The following is a 20,578-nucleotide window of genomic DNA, read 5'->3' as shown; positions in this document are numbered from 1 at the left end:
GCCGCACATCTCTGTACTCGGCCCCTGCCGCACATCTCTGTACTCGGCCCCTGGCGCACATCTCTGTACTCGGCCCCTGCCGCACATCTCTGTACTCGGCCCCTGCCGCACATCTCTGTACTCGGCCCCTGCCGCACATCTCTGTACTCGGCCCCTGCCGCACATCTCTGTACTCGGCCCCTGCCGCGCATCTCTGTACTCGGCCCCTGCCGCACATCTCTGTACTCGGCCCCTGGCGCACATCTCTGTACTCGGCCCCTGGCGCACACAGCTCCTCTATCTCCTGCTCTGGAGGACACTGCCATACACCAAAACACAAAATAACAGAAGCCGTCAGCCTGATCACGTGACATCTTCAGAGGTCCGCTCGATGTGATCTAGTATCTGCTATGTGCCCTGTGCTGTTTGTGTGTAATGCTCGCTAGCGGCCGCTGGGTGTCGCCGCTCCTGTACAGACAGTGTGGCCGCTCCTCCTCCCCAAGATCCAATAACATCGCACATCGGTGGTCGTGCATTGTGCAGGTAGGTGCTCGTCCTGTGTCCTCCGCTGCTGTGTACATCATCAGGGGGCGGCTGAGGCCTCTCCTGCTGCGGCGCTGGGACCGGGTGAGGCGGGTATTTCTGGAGAATGGCCGGTCTGGGCCTGCATCTCTGTGCAGAGGAAGGGCTGGAGCTCATCAATACAGGAGGAGCCGCAGATGCCAGTAATGTATCATGTGCCCGCTGACTGCTGGTGCCTGTAGTGGTATGAGTCTGCGACATTGTATGTAATGACTGTGAGCGTGATGACGACGTGCGACAATGTGCGCCATTGTGAGTGTGGTGGTGACAACATGCGACGTGTGTGCGCTGGTGATGATATACGACGACGTGACGACGACGTGCGATGTTGTGAGTGCGGTGATGACGATATGCAGCACTGAGTATCGGTGGCGACGACGACTTTGGATGTTGTGAGTGGCGATGACGTGCGATGCTGTGAGTGTCGGTGGCGATGACGTGCGATGCTGTGAGTGTCGCTGGCGATGACGTGCGATGCTGTGAGTGTCGGTGGCGATGACGTGCGATGCTGTGAGTGTCGCTGGCGATGACGTGCGATGCTGTGAGTGTCGGTGGCGGTGACGTGCGATGCTGTGAGTGTCGGTGGCGATGACGTGCGATGCTGTGAGTGTCGCTGGCGATGACGTGCGATGCTGTGAGTGTCGGTGGCGGTGACGTGCGATGCTGTGAGTGTCGGTGGCGATGACGTGCGATGCTGTGAGTGTCGCTGGCGATGACGTGCGATGCTGTGAGTGTCGGTGGCGGTGACGTGCGATGCTGTGAGTGTCGGTGGCGATGACGTGCGATGCTGTGAGTGTCGGTGGCGATGACGTGCGATGCTGTGAGTGTCGGTGGCGATGACGTGCGATGCTGTGAGTGTCGGTGGCGGTGACGTGCGATGCTGTGAGTGTCGGTGGCGGTGACGTGCGATGCTGTGAGTGTCGGTGGCGGTGACGTGCGATGCTGTGAGTGTCGGTGGCGATGACGTGCGATGTTGTGAGTGTCGGTGGCGATGACGTGCGATGCTGTGAGTGTCGCTGGCGATGACGTGCGATGCTGTGAGTGTCGCTGGCGATGACGTGCGATGCTGTGAGTGTCGGTGGCGATGACGTGCGATGCTGTGACTGTCGGTGGCGTGCGATGCTGTGAGTGTCGGTGGCGATGACGTGCGATGCTGTGAGTGTCGGTGGCGATGACGTGCGATGCTGTGAGTGTCGGTGGCGATGACGTGCGATGCTGTGAGTGTCGGTGGCGATGACGTGCGATGCTGTGAGTGTCGGTGGCGGTGACGTGCGATGCTGTGAGTGTCGCTGGCGGTGACGTGCGATGCTGTGAGTGTCGGTGGCGGTGACGTGCGATGCTGTGAGTGTCGGTGGCGGTGACGTGCGATGCTGTGAGTGGCGGCGATGCTGTGAGTGTCGGTGGCGATGACGTGCGATGTTGTGAGTGTCGGTGGCGATGACGTGCGATGTTGTGAGTGTCGCTGGCGATGACGTGCGATGCTGTGAGTGTCGCTGGCGATGACGTGCGATGCTGTGAGTGTCGCCGGATGTTATATAGTATTAGATGTATTTATTTTTTAGCCCCCATAGACCTGAATAGACAAGTCTTATTTGAAGTACAGGACAAATATTTTTCTTTTTCTTCACGTGGATACTTGTGTGATATGTGAACGGTGCCGTGGCTATGGTCCTCGTGCCATCCTTGTGATGTCAGTTTTCTCCCCAGACAGCCCTCGGACCGAAAATACAACTGTGTGAATGTCTCCGTATTCAGTATGTGTCTGATTATATGGGATCTGTGATAACGTTACTATACACTGTACACTTCTGTGCTCCTTACCTGTGTGATGGCCCCTTAGACGTGCCGACTGCAACCATTAAAGGCCGACTACATGTAAGCTGATCTGCGCACTTTCACTGGCTGGCGCAGAATGCGGTGCACGCAGAATGATCGTTACTATGACCGTTCTGTGCCCATAGAACATGATTTCATCGGCAGCATGTTTGCCCCGGACGATGTGCTGCCGGCTTAAAAATCATCACAGTTTACAGATGAGCCTTTTATTTTTGTATTTTTTTTTTTAGTTCAAGCCGATAGTCAGGAGTGAACGTTCCTCGATTTTTGGCTCCTCTTAATGGGGAACGACACTCATCCTCACAAGTTAGGTAGACTCAATTTTTTATGTATTTTTTTTTTAGTCTGTATAGTCACATGCAAGTACAGCTCATCTGCAAATATCTGTTTTTTTTTGTTTTTGTTTTTTTTTTTACTATTTATTTTACTCACTTATATAGCGCCATTAATTAAACAGCGCATTATAGACATTATGGGCATTGTCCCCATTTATTTAGTATTGTATCATAAAATACTCACTCTACAGCAATTCACAGACCGATAGCTTTTTTTTTTTCTTCCTTTTTTGTCTCATGACTGTTGCTGGGTAGGCCAAGTTTTACATAAACTAAGACTAATGTCGCGTCGCAAAGTGATCCTGCTCGGGCTTATGTACACTATCCTGCAGACGTTGGAGCGCGGTCCTCTGCTTTTTCTGAATGAAGCGGAGGTCGATCATGTGCACCTACGCTCCATTTGAGACCATGCTGTGCAGGGCCCTGCTCTCGTGATTACTGGGGGGCTCCAGCAGGTGGACCCCCAGAGATCAGTTAGGTATCCTCCATATAACACACACAGGATAGCCTACTATCTATGGAGTAACCCTTTAATCTGTAACCAGCATGTGAGCTTTTTTTTCCGAATACAAAGCTTAACTATTTCTCACTTCTATTTTATAGGGTTTTCCCCATCAGGACACCCTTATTTCTAAATCCGAACCCCTTAGCAATAAGCTAGATCGCTTCTGTTATATTGCACCCATTCAGATAAATTGTCGACCATGTAATAATTACACTCAGTCCCCGGGAGTCTTGGTTACTCCTTACAGCAGCATTTTAGCTACTGGAGGGGGTCCCAGTCAGTGGCTCTCCCATTAAAATGTCCATTCTTTTAAAGGGCGTCTGTCAGCACAGTGACTGTTCAAGCACATGAGCTCGGAGCACCCTAGGTGTGGCCTAACATTTAGGTGTACCTTCCCACCTGCTTGTTTTCCACTGATCTCCGCCCTACTCTGGCTCAGTGAATTCAAAGTTGTCAATCAAAGAGGAGTGGAGGGGGGGGGGTGGATAGATTGTAAGGTGTACTTAAATGTTTGGCCACACCAAGGGTGCAGTGAGCGCCTCTACTTGGTTTGAACAGTCGTTCTGTGCTGACAGAATACCTTTAAGTGATTTAAACACCTCCATCCCCTTTCTTCACATTGGTGAAAGTCTCTTCGCTCACGTTTTTCAGATAATGATGGTGGCCCTTGAAAGTTACGCAGCCTTTTAAAACTGTTGTCTAACAATCGCTTGTAGGGGCAGCCTTCGCCTCATAGCTGCAACATATCTTTTAATGAGGACATCATCATAGCTATTTGTTTGTCTTTAGCTTTATGAATCATATCGTTCCCTCCATTATTTGCTTTCACCAATTCCCTGATATTTTTTTTTTTTCCTTTCTTTTTCTAGCTCATCTAGATCCAGTCATGTCCTACATCTTTGTGAACGATTCATCCCAGACCAACGTTCCCCTGCTGCAGGCCTGCATCGATGGGGACTTCAACTATTCCAAGCGCCTTCTAGAAAGTGGGTTTGATCCCAACATCCGAGACAGCCGAGGCCGTACGGGGCTTCACCTGGCTGCAGCCAGAGGGAACGTAGACATCTGTCAGCTGCTGCACAAGTTTGGAGCCGATCTCCTCGCCACCGATTATCAGGGAAATACAGCCCTGCACCTCTGTGGTCACGTGGACACAATACAGTTCCTTGTCTCCAACGGTCTCAAAATTGATATTTGGTGAGTTCATTATATCGAATGAGTTATGCCAAGGAAAATTAATAAATTCTCAGTTTAGAGCAGCTGCTCCTGACTTAAAGGGTTTTTTTAATTCTTTTTCTGCAGTCTAGGGGAGATCAGAGCATCAATCTTTTTCCCATTACCAAGGCAAAAACGAATGCTTGCAGGGTCTCCCTTGCGTTTGCAAAAACTAATGCTTGCAGGGTCTCCCTTGCTTTTGCAAAAACTAATGCTTACGGGGTCTGCCTTGCTTTTGCAAAAACTAATGCTTACAGGGTCTCCCTTGCATTTGCAAAGACTAATGCTTGCGGGGTCTCCCTGTTTTTGCATTTGAAGCCGATCTCAAGTAATTGGATATAAAACTGTATGTGAAAAGTTGCATCCTCCTTTCTGTCTTGGACTCCTTTTTAAGCATAATTTAGATTGGTTGCAGGGAAGATTTCACGGTTCAGGTCTTCCTCATAGAGCAGGTGATGAAATAAAAAGTGTTAACAGTTGTCCAGATATGGTTGTTACAATTTTTGCAACAAAATTTCCTCCGGAGTTGCAGTAAAAAGGGACAACAAAATATCACAAAGTAATGAGTACTAGTGAAAGAAGATTGGGGGAAAAAAACTCTGAGTTTAGTGGAAAATGTACTTTTATAGTTGGATTGCAAAGGTGCAGGTTCCCTTTTCAAGGATTATTCCTCCATAGGCTAAGACATGCAAAAAAAAAAAAAGAGCTTTTATTCACTTTCCTGGTTCCAGCGCTGTGATGTAGAGGTCACAAGCCGCTTAGCTCGGTAACTGGCTGCAGCTGATCAACAAAGACCAAAATAAGAGGCAGCACTGGACCCCCGGATGGTGCATAAAAACTTGGTTTGTTTTTATTCCGTCCCTGAACCTATGGAAGAATAATCTTTGAAACGGGACAACCTCCAAGGGAAAAAAGTCATAATTCCAGTAATGTTCTTAATATCGGTGAAATCAAGGATGATGTTCTTACCCTTCTGTAATTCACATGTTTTCTCAGCAATCACCAAGGTGCTACCCCGCTAGTTCTGGCAAAGCGCAGAGGGGTGAATAAGGAGGTGATCCGCATGTTGGAGTCCTTGGAAGAACAAGAGGTGAAGGGCTTCAACAGGGGCACTCACTCTAAGATGGAAACCATGCAAACGGTTGAAAGCGAAAGATATGTCCAATGCTCCGAGCTGCTAATGGAGAAGGGACACAGCACACTGTCGGAAGGATCCACCGAGGAAGATTGGTACGTTGGGAAAAGTTTGTATTTCTTTATATTTCCTGTCTTTCTTCAACACACTTACAGTTTCCTTGTATCGGCTGAAATCCCTATAATGGTGTCACCAAGTGGTAACTAAAAGTGAGATGGGCAGTAACACCAGAATTAACTGGGGTATGTTATCATTATCAGAGGGGCAAGCTGACTGCTATCACTCCTGTCCCCCTTTCTTCCATACACATGCATGCTTGTGATCTCAGTAGGAAGAGAGGAATAAGCCACTGCCAGTCTGAACTCCTCTCCCTGAGAAGAAAAGAATCAGGAAACTGTTTCCGCTATTGAGGGTGGGTTGAGAGACCCCCTCACACGTTAGATGCTTGACCGGTTTGCCAGGTTCCACCGATGTACATCTAATGTGCATGACCTGCTTAAACCAATTCATAAGAGCGTGCAGAACAATGCTCCATGAGATTTTCAGAGCTTGGGCTATTTTTTTTTATAACCTAACCCTACTTTATTCTTCTCCACAACTTTATCCCTGACCTGTCTGGTGGGTTCCCTTGGCTTACATGATGCTGTTTGATCTCTAATATTCTCAAGAAAAACCTCTGACCCAGGCTGATGGCTGCAGGCTAATTGATTGAAGTACATACATAGTGATCTATAGATGAAACCTGTCCATATAGCTGCCTATAGACTTACAGTGCCTTGAAAAAGTATTCAAACTCCATGAACTTTTCCACATTTTTTTTCACATTACATCCACAAACTGAAATGTATTTTATTGGGATTTTATGTGCTATGCCAACACAAAGTAGCAAGTATTTGTGAAGTGTAAAGGAAATGATACATGGTTTTCTAAATATTTTAAAAATATAAATCTAAAAATTGTGACGTGCATTTGTATTCAGCCCCCCCTGAGTCAGTACTTTGTAGGACTGCCTTTAGCTGCAATTACTGGTGCCAGTCTGAAATTTTTGCCCATCCTTCTTTTCATACTCGCTCTAGCTCAGTGAGATTGGATGGAGAGCACTGCTAAGTTTTGCCACAGATTCTCATTGGGACTTAGGTCTGGACTTTGACTGGGCCATTCACACACATGAATATGCTTTGATCTGTACCATCCATTGTAGCTCTGGCAGTATGTTTAGGGTGGTTGTCCTGCTGAAGGGTGAACTTACGCCCCAGTCTCAAGTCTTTTGCAGCCTCTAACAAGTTTTCCTCCAGGATTGTCCTGTATTTAGTTCCATCCATTTTTGCATTAACTCTGACCAGCTTCTCTGTCCCTGCTGAAGAAAAGCCTCCCCACAGCATGATGCTGCCACCACCATATTTGACGGTGGGTATGGTGTTTTCGGGGTGATGTGCAGGGTTAGTTTTCTGCCACAGATAGTGTTTTTCATTTAGCCCAAAAAGGTCTACTTTGGTGTCATCTCACCAGCGCAGCTTCTTCCACATGCTATCTGTGTCCCCTACATGGCTTTTTATAAACTGCAAACGGGACTTCTTGTGACTTGCTTTCAAAAATGGCTTTATTCTTGCCACTCTTCCACAAAGGCCAGATTTGCGGAGTATATAACTCAGGCCACGTTCACACATTCAGTATTTTACATCAGCATTCGTAAGCCAAAATCAGGAGTGGGTGTAAAATGCAGAAGTGGTGCACTTGTTTCTATACTTTTCCTCTGATTGTGAGCCAAAAATCAGGAATGGAACAAATACTGATGTAAAATACTGAACGTGTGACCATGTCCTTATATCTTGTGGACAGATTCTCCCATCTGAGCTGTGGATCTTTGCAGCTCGTCCAGAGTGACCATAGGCCTCTTGGCTGCTTCTCTAATTAGTGCTCTCCCTGCTTGGGATGTCAGTCTAGGTGGACAGCCATGTGTTGGTAGTTTTGTAGTTGACCCATAATGCTTCCATTTTTGGTTGATGGACTGAACAGTGCTCCGTGAGATGTTCAGAGCTTGGACTATTTCTTTATAACCTAACCCTGCTTTACTCTTCTCCACAACTTTATCCCTGACCTGTCCAATGTGCTCCTTGGTTTTTTATGATGCTGTTTGATTTCTAATGTTTTCAAACAAACCTGAGGCCTTCACAGAACAGCTGTAGTTATACTAAGAAGAAACTACACACTGGTGGACTCAAATTACTAATTGTGACTTCTGGAGGAAATTAGTCACTCAGGATTTTATTTAGGAGTATCCGACTACAGGAGGCTGAATAGAAATGCACATCACAATTTTCAGACTTTATATTTTTAAAATATTTTAAAAACCATCAAGGCATTGTATTATAATCCGCTATCTGTCAGGCCCAGTTACATTGAAGGCTCTGTGCCCTTTGTACACCCTGCACTGCTGCTTTAGGTGCAGCAGAAGTACTGGCACCACCAGTCGATGGGTCATAAATCAGACTCTAGGATGGAACGGAAAAGTACAGGAAATAACACAACAAATTAGAAGCTGAGTGGGCAGCACATGGGCACTTACAGGCTAATGTGTAACTGCAGTTATATGAGAAGCAAAGGTCGTTTTCACTGCGACTACCAAATAAACCTATCCGTCTTGTCATTTAAAAGTACGGTAAAAATAAATTTGGATCCACAGAGTGAGGAAATGAAGATGTTGTTATCTTATGTCTGCGATTACCTAAGATTCAAATTGCAAAACGCAAAAGTCTTACTTAAGTCTGCAACGAAAATCACAAGTCTCCGTATTTGGCTCAAGATGATTGAAAGTTCAAGCTGTGTGCACTCCCATATTGCAAGAAGAAGCTTTGCTTCTGTACCAATGGAGGAGCGCTGGGACACTGAACCTGTCAAAAACCAGCTGTACCGCCAGCTTCAGAGCAGCGCTTACAAGCTCTATAGAAAAGGAGACCGACCACCTCTGACAGACTGCAGCGTTGCCTGGTAATCTAGACAAACTAAAGGATTCAAAATCCCTCCACTGTAAGAATAGAGAGGATTTCTAATTAAAGGAAAATGCTTTTTTAACCTGTTTCCTACCAGGCTTTTTTACACTTTGCTTTTTTTTCTCCTCGTCTTCCAAGAGCCATAACTTTTTGTATTTTTTCCATCACATAGCCATATAAGGGCTTGTGTTTTGCGGGACGAGTTGTACTTTTGATTGACACCTTTTCATTTTATCATGTGACAAATCTGGCCTTTATGGAAATATGGCAAGAAGAAAGACTTTTTTTTTTTAGCGCAAGCCATAAGAAGTCCCATTTGCAAAAAGCCATGTAGGTGACAGAGCTAGCGTGTGGAAGAAGGTGCTCTGGTCAGATGAGACCAAAGTAGAACGTTTTGGGTTAAATGCGAAACTCTGACAGAAAGCACCATTCCCACTGTCACACATGGTGGTGGCAGCATCATGGTGTGGGGATACTTTTTTCTTCGATGGAAGGAGCTAAATGCAGGGCAGTCCTGGAGGAAAACCTGCTAGAGGCTGCAAAAGACTTGATACTGGGGCATAACATAGTAACATAGTTTTTAAGGTTGAAGGAAGACTAAGTCCATCTAATTCAACCCATAGCCTAACATGTTGATCCAGAGGAAAGCAAAAAAAAAAAAAAAAAAAACCATGGGGCAAACACTAAACTCCACATTGGGGGAAAAAAATTCCTTCCTGACTCCATACGACAATCAGACTAGTTCCCTGGATCAACGCCCTATCAAGGAATCTAGTGTATATAACCTGTAATATTATACTTTTCAAGAAAGGCATCCATGCCCTTCTTAAATTTTAGTAGTGAATCACTCATTACAACATCATGCGGCAGAGAGTCCCATAGTCTCACTGCTCTTACAGTAAAGAATCCGCGTCTGTGATTATGATTAAACCTTCTTTCCTCCAGACGTAGAAGATGCGCCCTTGTTACTGTCTCAGGCCTCAGAGTAAAAAGATCAGTAGAAAGGTCTTTGTACTGTCCCCTCATATACTTGTACATAGTAATAAGATCACCCCTAAGCCTTCGTTTTTCCAAACTAAATAACCTCAAGTGTAATAACCTGTCTTGGTATTGCAGACCCCCCAGTCCTCTAATAACCTTGGTCGCTCTTCTCTGCACCCGCTCTAGTTCAGCTATGTCTTTCTTATACACCGGAGACCAGAACTGTACACAGTATTCTAAGTGTGGTCGCACTAGTGACTTGTATAGAGGTAAAATTATGTTCTCCTCATGAGCATCTATGCCTCTTTTAATGCATCCCATTATTTTATTTGCCTTTGCAGCAGCTGCCTGACACTGGCCACTAAACGTGTCGTCCACCAATACACCCAGGTCTTTTTCAGTTACAGTTTTGCCCAGTGTTTTACAATTAAGCATATAATTATACATTTTATTTCCTCTACCCAAGTGCATTACCTTACATTTATCCCCATTAAAGCTCATTTGCCATTTATCAGCCCAAGCTTCTAGTTTACATAGATCCTCCTGTAATATAAAATTGTCCTCCTGTGTATTGATTACCCTGCAGAGTTTAGTGTCATCTGCAAATATTGAAATATTACTCTGTATGCCCCCTACGAGGTCATTAATAAATATGTTAAAAAGAAGCGGGCCCAATGCTGACCCCTGTGGTACCCCACTGTTAACTGAGACCCAGTCTGAGTGTTTTCCATTAATAACCACCCTTTGTTTCCTATCATTGAGCCAGTTCTTAACCCACTTACATATATTTTCCCCTATCCCCATTGTTCTCATTTTATGTATCAACCTTTTGTGTGGAACCGTATCAAAAGCTTTTGAAAAGTCCATATACACAACATCCACTGCATTTCCTTGGTCCAGTCCTGTTCACCTTCCAGCAGGACAACGGCCCTAAACATACTGCCAGAGCTACAATGGATGGTGTATATTATAATATATTCATGTGTGTGAATGGCCCAGTCCTAAATCCCATTGAGAATCTGTGGCAAGACTTGAAAATTGCTCTTCCCAGACGCCTCCATCCAATCTCCCTGAGCGAGTGTGCAAAGAAGAATGGGCAAAAATATCACCACTAGATCTGCAAAGTTGGTAGAAACAGACTCCAAAAGACCTGCAGCAGTAGTTGCAGCGAAAGGTGGTCCTACAAAGTATTGCCTCAGGGGGGCTGAATACAAATGCACGTCACAAGTTTTAGATTTATTTTTAAAAGATTTAGTAAACCATGAATCATTTCCTTTACACTTGGCAAATACTCGCTACTTTGTGTTTGATATATCACATAAAATCCATTTAAAGGAAACCTGTCATGTCCTCCAACCCAGCCGCATTTGTACATTGCTAAATTCCCTGCCTAGCCAGCCCTTTGTACTGTCAGTCACCTAAACTAATGTTTAAAAAAGGCTTTATAAACTCTGTTCTTCTTATGCTAATTAGCGTTTTGACTATTAAAGAAAGAAATTACAAACCTATACTTTGCGATGTTAAACATTTAGAGCACAGAGATTGTACACTGATGCCATCCCATCCGTGTGCTGGACATGTTTTTCACAGACCCATAGACTTGGTTTGGCCCTTGTCCATTTTTTTGGTGGCAGCACGGATGACATGTGCATAGCATCATAGGCTATAATGGGTACGGCTCGGACTGGCCCACAAGAGAACAGGAGAATCCTCTGGTGGGCCACCACCCTCTTATATGAGCAGTACTTGGCACAATATACTGGAATCACTATGTACAGGCAAAGGCAGCATCTTATTCATTTATCAGTCTACCCTGTTCATTGTTAGATCAATTTGTGATTGAGGATAAGTGAAAAGTCGGGCCCTGGAGTTGGTTACTGATGGGCCCTTGGCACCTCAGTCCGGCACTGTGTGATATCCGTGAAATAATGGATACCACACATAAAGGAAACACTGACGTGTGAAGGAGGCCCAATGCAATTTTTGGCTTAAAGGGAATCTTCGGCACCCAATGACTGTTCAAACCAAGCACACGTACTCCATTCACCCTTGGTTTGGCCAAATAGTTCAGTGCACCTACTTATTTTCCTTCGCTCTACCCTCCTCTTCCTTGATTGACAGCTATGACTTTACAGGAGCCAGTGGAGGGCACAGATGGATGGAAAACACGTAGGTGGAAAGGTAGATACCCCATGGCAATGACAACACTACTGTATAACAATTTGTAAGAATCGAAATACGTGAACAGACGTGCCGTCATTTCCATGCATTTTCCCTATATCTAACAAGTAGGATTTAACCCACTCACTTTCCTTATTTTACAGTTCCACAGCAGGTCACACCTGCTCGGTCATTGCTCTACGACTCTTATATTATGCTTTTTTTTTTTTTTTTTTTTAAATAGCATGTACTTATACACTTCTCTATACAGCAGCGTCCTTTCAAAAATATATACTGTATGTGTGTGTGTGTGTGTGTGTGTGTGTGTGTGTGTATATATATATCTCAAATACACTGCTCAAAAAAATAAAGGGAACACTCAAATGAAGCATCCTGGATCTGAATGAAATATTCTCATTGAATACTTTGTTTTGTACAAAGTTGAATGTGGACACACCTTCTCATTTAAAGATTTTTCTGTATTTTCATGACTATGAAAATTGTACATTCACACTGAAGGCATCAAAACTATGAATTAACACATGTGGAATTATATACTTAACAAAAAAGTGTGAAACAACTGAAAATATGTCTTATATTCTAGGTTCTTCAAAGTAGCCACCTTTTGCCTTGATGACTGCTTTGCACACTCTTGGCATTCTCTTGATGAGCTTCAAGAGGTATTCACCGGAAATGGTCTTCCAACAATCTTGAAGGAGTTCCCAGAGATGCTTAGCACTTGTTGGCCCTTTTGCCTTCACTCTGCGGTCCAGCTCATCCCAAACCATCTCGATTGGGTTCAGGTCTGGTGACTGTGGAGGCCAGGTCATCTGGCGTAGCACCCCATCACTCTCCTTCTTGGTCAAATAGCCGTTACACAGCCTGGAGGTGTGTTTGGGGTCATTGTCCTGTTGAAAAATAAATGATGGTCCAACTAAATGCTAACCGGATGGAATAGCATGCAGCTGCAAGATGATGTGGTAGCCATGCTGGTTCAGTATGCCTTCAATTCTGAATAAATCCCCAACAGTGTCACCAGCAAAGCACCCCCACACCATCACACCATCTCCTCCATGCTTCATGGTGGGAACCAGGCATGTAGAGTCCATCCGTTCACCTTTTCTGCGTCGCACAAAGACACGGTGGTTGGGACCAAAGATCTCAAATTTGGACTCATCAGACCAAAGCACAGATTTCCACTGGTCTAATGTCCATTCCTTGTGTTCTTTAGCCCAAACAAGTCTCTTCTGCTTGTTGCCTGTCCTTAGCAGTGGTTTCCTAGCAGCTATTTTACCATGAAGGCCTGCTGCACAAAGTCTCCTCTTAACAGTTGTTGTAGAGATGTGTCTGCTGCTAGAACTCTGTGTGGCATTGACCAGGTCTCTAATCTGAGCTGCTGTTAACCTGCGATTTCTGAGGCTGGTGACTCGGATAAACTTATCCTCAGAAGCAGAGGTGACTCTTGGTCTTCTTTTCCTGGGGCGGTCCTCATGTGAGCCAGTTTCTTTGTAGCGCTTGATGGTTGTTGCAACTGCACTTGGGGACACTTTCAAAGTTTGCCCAATTTTTCGCACTGACTGACCTTCATTTCTTAAAGTAATGATGGCCACTCGTTTTTCTTTACTTAGCTGCTTTTTTCTTACCATAATACAAATTCTAACAGTCTATTCAGTAGGACTATCAGCTGTGTATCCACCAGACTTCTGCACAACACAACTGATGGTCCCAACCCCATTTATAAGGCAAGAAATCCCACTTATTAAACCTGACAGGGCACACCTGTGAAGTGAAAACCATTTCCGGTGACCACCTCTTGAAGCTCATCAAGAGAATGCCAAGAGTGTGCAAAGCAGTCATCAAAGCAAAGGGTGGCTACTTTGAAGAACCTAGAATATAAGACATATTTTCAGTTGATATAATATATAATATATATACACAGTACAGACCAAAAGTTTAGTCACACAATATATATATATATAATATATAATATAAATTTATTTTTTTTTATGTAGAAGCACATGTTGGAAAATCCCCTCTAACTTTTTTTTTTCTTTGTTCATATTGAACTTAAAGGGAATTTCTGGCTTAAGGAAACCCCTGTGTCATGACTGCAGTGTGTTTCAAAAACAAACTGTGCTTTACTCACCCTCAACTGGTCTAGCACCAAGTCTCTACCACTGTTATTGTCTGCATCACATCGACAGAGCTGAGCTGGGGGACCGAGTCTTTTTTCTGAAACCAGAAAAGGCCTTTTAAATAAATGTATGTTTGGCTACAATAATATTTTCAATATGATTTTAATTACAAATTTTGGACTACTACCTACACTTTATATCACAGTATATAACTAGCTGCAGAGTGAGCTACCAATGAATCTGTCAGTGAGCTCGTTCTGACAGCAGAATCTATAACTCTTATCTCTCTTCTCCGGACCGATCATTCAAGTTGATTTAGGACCGTGTAAAAGTTGAACTTGCATGTGGTCATTAATCGGCTTAGGTCAAATATAAGCGTTACAGACTCTATCTCTGTTCCTATGAATGGACTAACGTTAATGTTCTAATAAATCAGCTTGGATGATGGGTAAAGGTTACAGGCATTAGTGTCAGAATGAGCTCACTGACTGATTCACTGTTAAATCACTCTGCAATCAGCTTTGTACTGAGATACACAGAGGCTGTAAAAATCCAAAAAGTAATTTTAATAAAACACTTTTTTGCAAGAATTACTCAAAAATACTTGCATTTAAGTACTAAATTGCCCCAAAAAAGTATCAATAGTCACAATATTGAACCCGTTCTGACTGCTACATTGATAATATAAGAACCCAGCATGTCTTATTCCATGCTATGACTGTTGTGGCCACCAGGTGGCTCAAGTTGCTCTTACTTTCCAGCTGGGGATTCCCACGCTCTCTGGTGTCTGCTCATTAAAGTGCACTAATGTCACTGGAGAGTCGCTCTCTAATAATTCAGTTTTCAAGGACAATCTGTATGAGTTCCAATATACTGCACATAGTGAATACATATATCTCTAAAGTAAAAAAGTGGCATTACCTGCTCGCCTAGGTAACTGGCCACTCTGAGGCTGCAGCGGTGGCCGGTCACATTTTCAACAAGTTGTACGCTGTAAAGATAAAAATCCTGCCATTCTTGAGAAAGGAGAGGGTTTTTAATAGGAGGTAAACTGTGAAGTTGCTAGTTTTTACCAGCATTATGTACTTTTAAACACAGCCCCAATAAAATGTAATGATTTTGTTGGAATTTTAAAACGTGTTACAATAGTAATAAATTAGATATTTCATGGACAGAAGGGGTATTCACTTTTCTTTCTTGTCTTGTGGTATTCGTACACAGTTCATCAATTTTTGCACAAAGTCTTTTAACTTTTTTTTGCAACTTTTAGAGCAAAGTTTGGTGCACAAATTGCAACAATAGCTGGCATACATAAAATCACTCCTGGTGGGGACTGCGGTACATCAGCAATAAGTTTAGTGGACTTTTCATATAGCTGCCAATGATGAATCGGGTGAAAACATCTAGAAACCGTTGCAAAAAAACAGGCGAACACAAACAGAGTAGACTTCAAACAAAGGTGCAAATGGAAAGATGAATATGGCACACAAAAATAGTTGCGGAACACTAAAAACAGGCGTAAATGCCATAATAAATAGGGCCCCTAATGTAGTTGAATTTATCTCAAAAAGGTTGAACCAACCTCAAGACATTGTTTTATACAGTCTCTACAATCCAGCATTAAGCTGCATTAGATTCTACATTTTCTTGCTCTGTTGGACAGTTCTTCTGATCTCTCGGTTGATCTCCTGCACTCCATTGTTGAAGGCTAAATTGACTTTTAATAAATGTCAGCTGAAACAGCCAATTATCTAATTTGTATGGACGTCGCGGGAAGGGACGAGAATGTCGCGGTAAAGGGAAGGGGTGAGGGTGTCGCAGTAAAGTGATGAAGGTGTCCCTCAAAGGAGAGGGGCGGGGGCGTCGCGGGAAGGGGCGAGAGTGTCCCTTCAGTGTGTCCCTTCAGTGTGTCTCTCATAGAGAACCAGTAGCTCTCGGCTGAGCTTCCCTGTGTCATGGTAGCAGACCGTCTTCGTGGTGGGAACATTGCGTTCTACTCTCACAATTAACATCGGATGACGGACTGCATAGCTGCGCATTACTGAAACCGCTCTTGGCAAGAAGTGTCAGGGCGTAATTTACAGGAATACTTTGCTGGAAATAAAGAATAACCATGCACATTGTTTCTCCTCTCTGAGACTTGCATTTTCCGGGTATTACTGCAAATGACATCGTTGGCTGACATTTTTACTTAACAAGACAAAATGGAGAAAACGGTACAAAGTGACGAGAACTTGTCACTTTCATCGTTTAGGCTAGTCATTCAGACATCTTTGGCTCTTCTATTGTGTAGGGGGGAGGTCTTTCACTGACAGTTTTCCAGCAATAAGTTGAATTTGGTTTTCATCCATGTTTTGGTCCATGTGCCCATTTTTACCATCGATGTGTCATCCTATTTTTTTGTATGCAAAAAATATTTTTAAAAAAATTCCAGGCTTCGTCTTTCCATTAAACAGTAAAATCTGGTCCAGTTGATTTTGAATGGACGAGTTTGATCCATGACTCTGAAAACAGACATGTTTGAAATTTCTTTTGTTTATTGCAGACACTTGGTCCCCCCAAAAAGCAATCACTTGTGAACTCTGCCATAGACTAAATTGGTTCCTTCATGTGAAATGGGTCATTCGATGATGAGCTGAATATGTCACATTTCCACCACCAAAGTCTTACAGTGTGTAATGCACAAATTATGGACTTTGTTATATGTGGATTGTTTTGTTTTTCCACCTCTTTGTCTTAGCCAGGTGCCCACCGCTCCACTTCCTCCTGGCTTCCTGCTTGCTGGTGGGCGGTGCACTCCTTCTTGATTGACAGTTCAGACCAGTGGCTCCATCTTGCTGCTGACCCGAACTGTGTGTTCTGGATGCTGGTGTAAGAGGCAGCTTTACATTTGCAGCATTGGTGGCGTGAAGTTTCACCAAAACTAACCGGGGTTATTAGCTAACAGTGCACTCAAGCCATCTGGCAACCTTATAAGCTCTTTGCAATAGGGCTTGTATGCGTTGCATATGTTCACTGCTACAGTGCAGAGGTGGCCGGCAACCTAGGTATCAAGCAGTAAAAATCACTTTGCTGTTGAGAATAGAGAGGATTTTTAATAGCGAGTAAATTGCAAAGTTGCTTGTTTTGACTTGCACATTATAGTTTTAAAGAGAACCCATCAGTTCATGATTGCTGCAATATGATTCAGACACTGACTGCACTATTGTAGAAATGCATGATTTATTCTGCAATGCAGCTTTCAGACAAGTCCAAGGCAGGATCCCAGTGACTTCGCTCCGCTCTCCAAGACTGATCGGCCTCTCTCTGTGTATAGGGGGGAGATCTGTCAGTCTAGGGGAGCAGGAGGGGAGAAGTCGCCAGGCTCCTGCCTTAGACTAGGATTAGTCGTCCGGCACATAGTTCCCGACCGGCTTTTCAAAGTGTAAGTTAAACATACACAGTTGCAATTATACTGTGGTTGTCCCACAAACAAAGTATGTTTTCATTAATAAATCTTGGAATAATAATAAGTTCCACAATTGGATGTGATTAAATAAAATGTTCCTGTGCCGAGATAATCTTATAAATGTTTCCCTGCTGTGTACTGTGTAATGGCTGTGTCTGACCGTACAGGAACATGGTCTGATCATACCACATCTCCTGGGCAGAGGAGGAGGCAAAAGAGTGTACAGATATATGTTAACCATGACGTATATTAACTGTATTAAAACCGTGAGATTAATCCTTAAACCACATGTTTTTGCTTTAGGTTTTCATTGGAAATTTGTGCACTACTGTACATAACAGATTGCAGTAACGCTGGGTCTGTAAGCCTGATATCTATCGGATAAATTGCTTTATGTGCAGACTAAAGTACAACAGCTCGGCCTCTGCCCAACCCAAAAAATGACCTCTTGGAAAAACGTCTTGCACTTCTCACCATAGCTGCGGGATATGAAATAGAATTTAGGTTCAGTATCCCTTTTGTCTTTTTTATATCTGTCAAAATTGGCATGCCGAGTGACACTATAATCCAATATCCAGTTCTAGTTTTCCTAATGGGTTGCAGATGTACGATTGGCCGCGTGCTGACGTGTCTATTTTTTTTTTTTGTTCTTGCAGCGCTATGGAAAGTCATTCCCTCTTGAATCCAAACCTTCAACAAGGAGAAGGAGTCCTGTCCAGTTTCCGCACCACCTGGCAGGAATTTGTGGAGGATCTTGGATTTTGGAGAGTCCTCCTTCTTCTCATTGTCATCGCCCTACTTTCTCTGGGCATTGCATATTATGTCAGCGGGGTGCTGCCATTTGTGGAGAATCAGCCAGAACTCGTTCACTAGCCGAGGTGCCGCGGTTGCTCGTGAGTCCAGCTTCTCGATCCTTTCCAGTGCAGCGCTGACTGTGGGTGCTGGGCTTCTGGACTGAACCACTTTACGTCACCCCACTTCTCATTACGTGGTAGGACATTATCAGAAGGTCTATGGAAAGATTTCTCCATATTGAAGGACATAGGACGTACCCTATTTTAGATGGAAGAAGACTCTTGGGTTAAGTCTTGCTCCCTTTTCCTAATCATATGGAGGATTTCTTCTTCCTTTGGCTCCGGACGAAAGGCCTTATAGGAGAAGATCACGGTTCTCGTTGGATTTCATTAACATTTCATTCCCTCTTCCCATCTTTGGTCTCAGGACCTGAAGTGTTACGTTATTAATTTTCATGTATTATTTCCTATTAGATGTCTATTCTTGTCACATATTACATTATCACCACTTAGGTTAACCTATCATTCTATAATACTGGAAAATTGCCAAAATATAAATCAAGACCATAAAATATGACATTTTTAGTCAAAATGGAAAATATATATATATCTATATCTATCGCTGTTGAGTTGTTAACCAAGCTTCCATTTTCAACTTCTCTATTTTTCAACTCCCCAAAATCAGGCCTAAGAGTTGTCTTCGAACAGTATGTCCTCTATCTACAGGCTAGGTGATAAATGTTGGTTGTAGGGGGTCTGGCTGCTGAGACCATCACAGATCTCGAGAATGTGATTCCCATATTCTTCAATTTCAATTAAACAGTAGTGAACATGTGAGACCACCGCTCTTACAGAACTAAATGGTGCAGTGGTCGCACATGCTCACTGCTGCTCCATTCACACCGAGGATTTTGAGTTCTCATTCAATGGGGGTTCCAAGGTTTTGATCCCCGTTATCATTTATCCTGTTGATAAAAATAAATCACTTATTTATGAGAAAATTAAAAATAGACTTTTTACTTCCCACCCCCAGTTCCCGCTACTCCGTTTCTAAACCAGAGCCCATAAATAAATACAATTCCCACTAAGGGGCCGATTCAGCAGAGTGTTTACGCCAGGATTTGTAGTGTAAAATACTTTGAAAAGTCACATTTTTTGCGCAAAAAAAGTTTTGGCATTTTCATGTTAGACCCAGGCAGCTCCACCAAAGTGGATAGGACATAGCAGCAGCTACCCGCCGAACTCCTCTAAAGTTATGCCATTTTAGTGGCTTAACTTACACCAGAAACTTTACTCCAGTCCCTAACTAGAGTAGCATTCCTGAAGGTGCACGCCAGTGAGAAAATGCGCTGAATTAATTAAGCAGCGTGTGCATATTAAAGAATTCGGGGCATATTACTCCACCACATCTCTTAATTAAGACTGGTATGTACAAAGTCAGTCTTCATGAATCGGCCCCAATCAGTGTGGATCCCTGCAGTCAGACTCCCACCATCTAACAGTGATCATCTAACCTGTGCACAGGTGATAAGTATTTAAAATTAAAATAACCCTTTAGTACCTCGATAATTTAGGCATAGATGTGCCAAATGTAACAGTGGCTCATGGTGGATGATAGATTTGGTGCATCTTTAGAAACATTAGTCCCACTTTATGCCACCTTTTGGTTAACTTTAATTTAGACCAATGTCTTGCAGCAAAATTTAGATTCAATTGTTCTCAATTTAAAAATTTGGGCTGATTTTGATCAGTAAATCTGCCCCATTCTGTAAAGTCGGAGCAGCCAGTAATTCATAATATTTCCACTGACTATACTAAACTATTTCTGAAACTTTTTTTTTTCTTCTAACAAACCTTATTTCTTTGTATATAGGTAACGTACTGCCGTGTTTATTATAATGTATATACACATTGTCACTTTCTGCTTTTTCTTCTATTGTTTATTTTTACTTTTTTTTTTTTGGCTTCTCAAATGTGTGCAATTTTTACTTTTTTTACATTTCCTTTTGTTTTGTATTTGGACCATTAACTCCAAGGACAAATATACCGTCAATAATGTATTATTGTAAGGCTGCCTATCCACTTCATGCATAAGAAATTGCCTGATTTCTTTAGCTATCAATCAGATCATTTATAATAAGGAAAAGTGGTCTGACTGGTTCCTGGAGGCATCAATGACACTTTTTTTTTTTTTTTTTTTATATAAAGGACGAACAGTTTTTATGCATTAAGTCCGGTAATAGTTTTGTAAAAGGCTTAGAGTGTGTGGCGAGCCTTACTACTTAATCGTGTGTAATGGTGCTTAATTCACAGAAGGTAAATTGCATCAGTGTAATATGCGGTAGATAACAGTTGGTTTGTCCGTGTCTGAGCTGAATTAAATAACTGATTAAAAGTTGTGGTTTCTGGTGGTGGTGATAATGTTTTCTTCTTCTCTTCTTCTCCCCCCCCCCCCCCTTTGTGTTGGTGACTTGATGGAGCGG

General features: G+C 43.3%; 1 protein-coding gene across 2 annotated transcripts; it reads left to right on the top strand.

Moving 5' to 3' along the window:
• The first annotated feature begins 398 nt into the window (after positions 1 to 398).
• ANKRD46 (ankyrin repeat domain 46) lies at positions 399 to 20,294 on the top strand. 2 transcript variants are annotated; one of them, XM_073679628.1, is made up of 4 exons: positions 399 to 522; positions 4,107 to 4,434; positions 5,449 to 5,682; positions 17,958 to 20,294. In XM_073679628.1, the coding sequence occupies exons 2-4, from the start codon at positions 4,124 to 4,126 to the stop codon at positions 18,172 to 18,174; spliced, it is 762 nt and encodes a 253-aa protein (XP_073535729.1). In that variant the 5' UTR covers positions 399 to 522; positions 4,107 to 4,123; the 3' UTR covers positions 18,175 to 20,294. The 2 variants fall into 2 exon arrangements, with proteins under 2 accessions (XP_073535729.1, XP_073535728.1); XM_073679627.1 differs by lacking the exon at positions 399 to 522 and adding an exon at positions 529 to 704.
• The last annotated feature ends 284 nt before the right edge of the window (positions 20,295 to 20,578 follow it).

The sequence above is a fragment of the Phyllobates terribilis genome, unplaced genomic scaffold, assembly GCF_046119375.1.
Source record: "Phyllobates terribilis strain yellow unplaced genomic scaffold, ASM4611937v1 Scaffold_4__5_contigs__length_816908805, whole genome shotgun sequence".
In the NCBI taxonomy this organism is placed as follows: Eukaryota; Metazoa; Chordata; class Amphibia; order Anura; family Dendrobatidae; genus Phyllobates; species Phyllobates terribilis.
Note: the sequence above shows the minus strand (reverse complement) of the source record. Positions and strands in the feature narration are given on the sequence as shown.

What these genes read in the sequence shown, in the direction of transcription:
- ANKRD46 (XM_073679627.1), top strand. Translation starts at nt 629, where the DNA reads ATGGCCGGTCTGGGCCTGCATCTCTGTGCAGAGGAAGGGCTGGAGCTC. An exon ending in AGGAGGAGCCGCAGATGCCA is followed by an intron (nt 705 to 4,106) that starts GTAATGTATCAT and finishes TTCTTTTTCTAG; the next exon opens with CTCATCTAGATCCAGTCATG. An exon ending in GGTCTCAAAATTGATATTTG is followed by an intron (nt 4,435 to 5,448) that starts GTGAGTTCATTA and finishes ATGTTTTCTCAG; the next exon opens with CAATCACCAAGGTGCTACCC.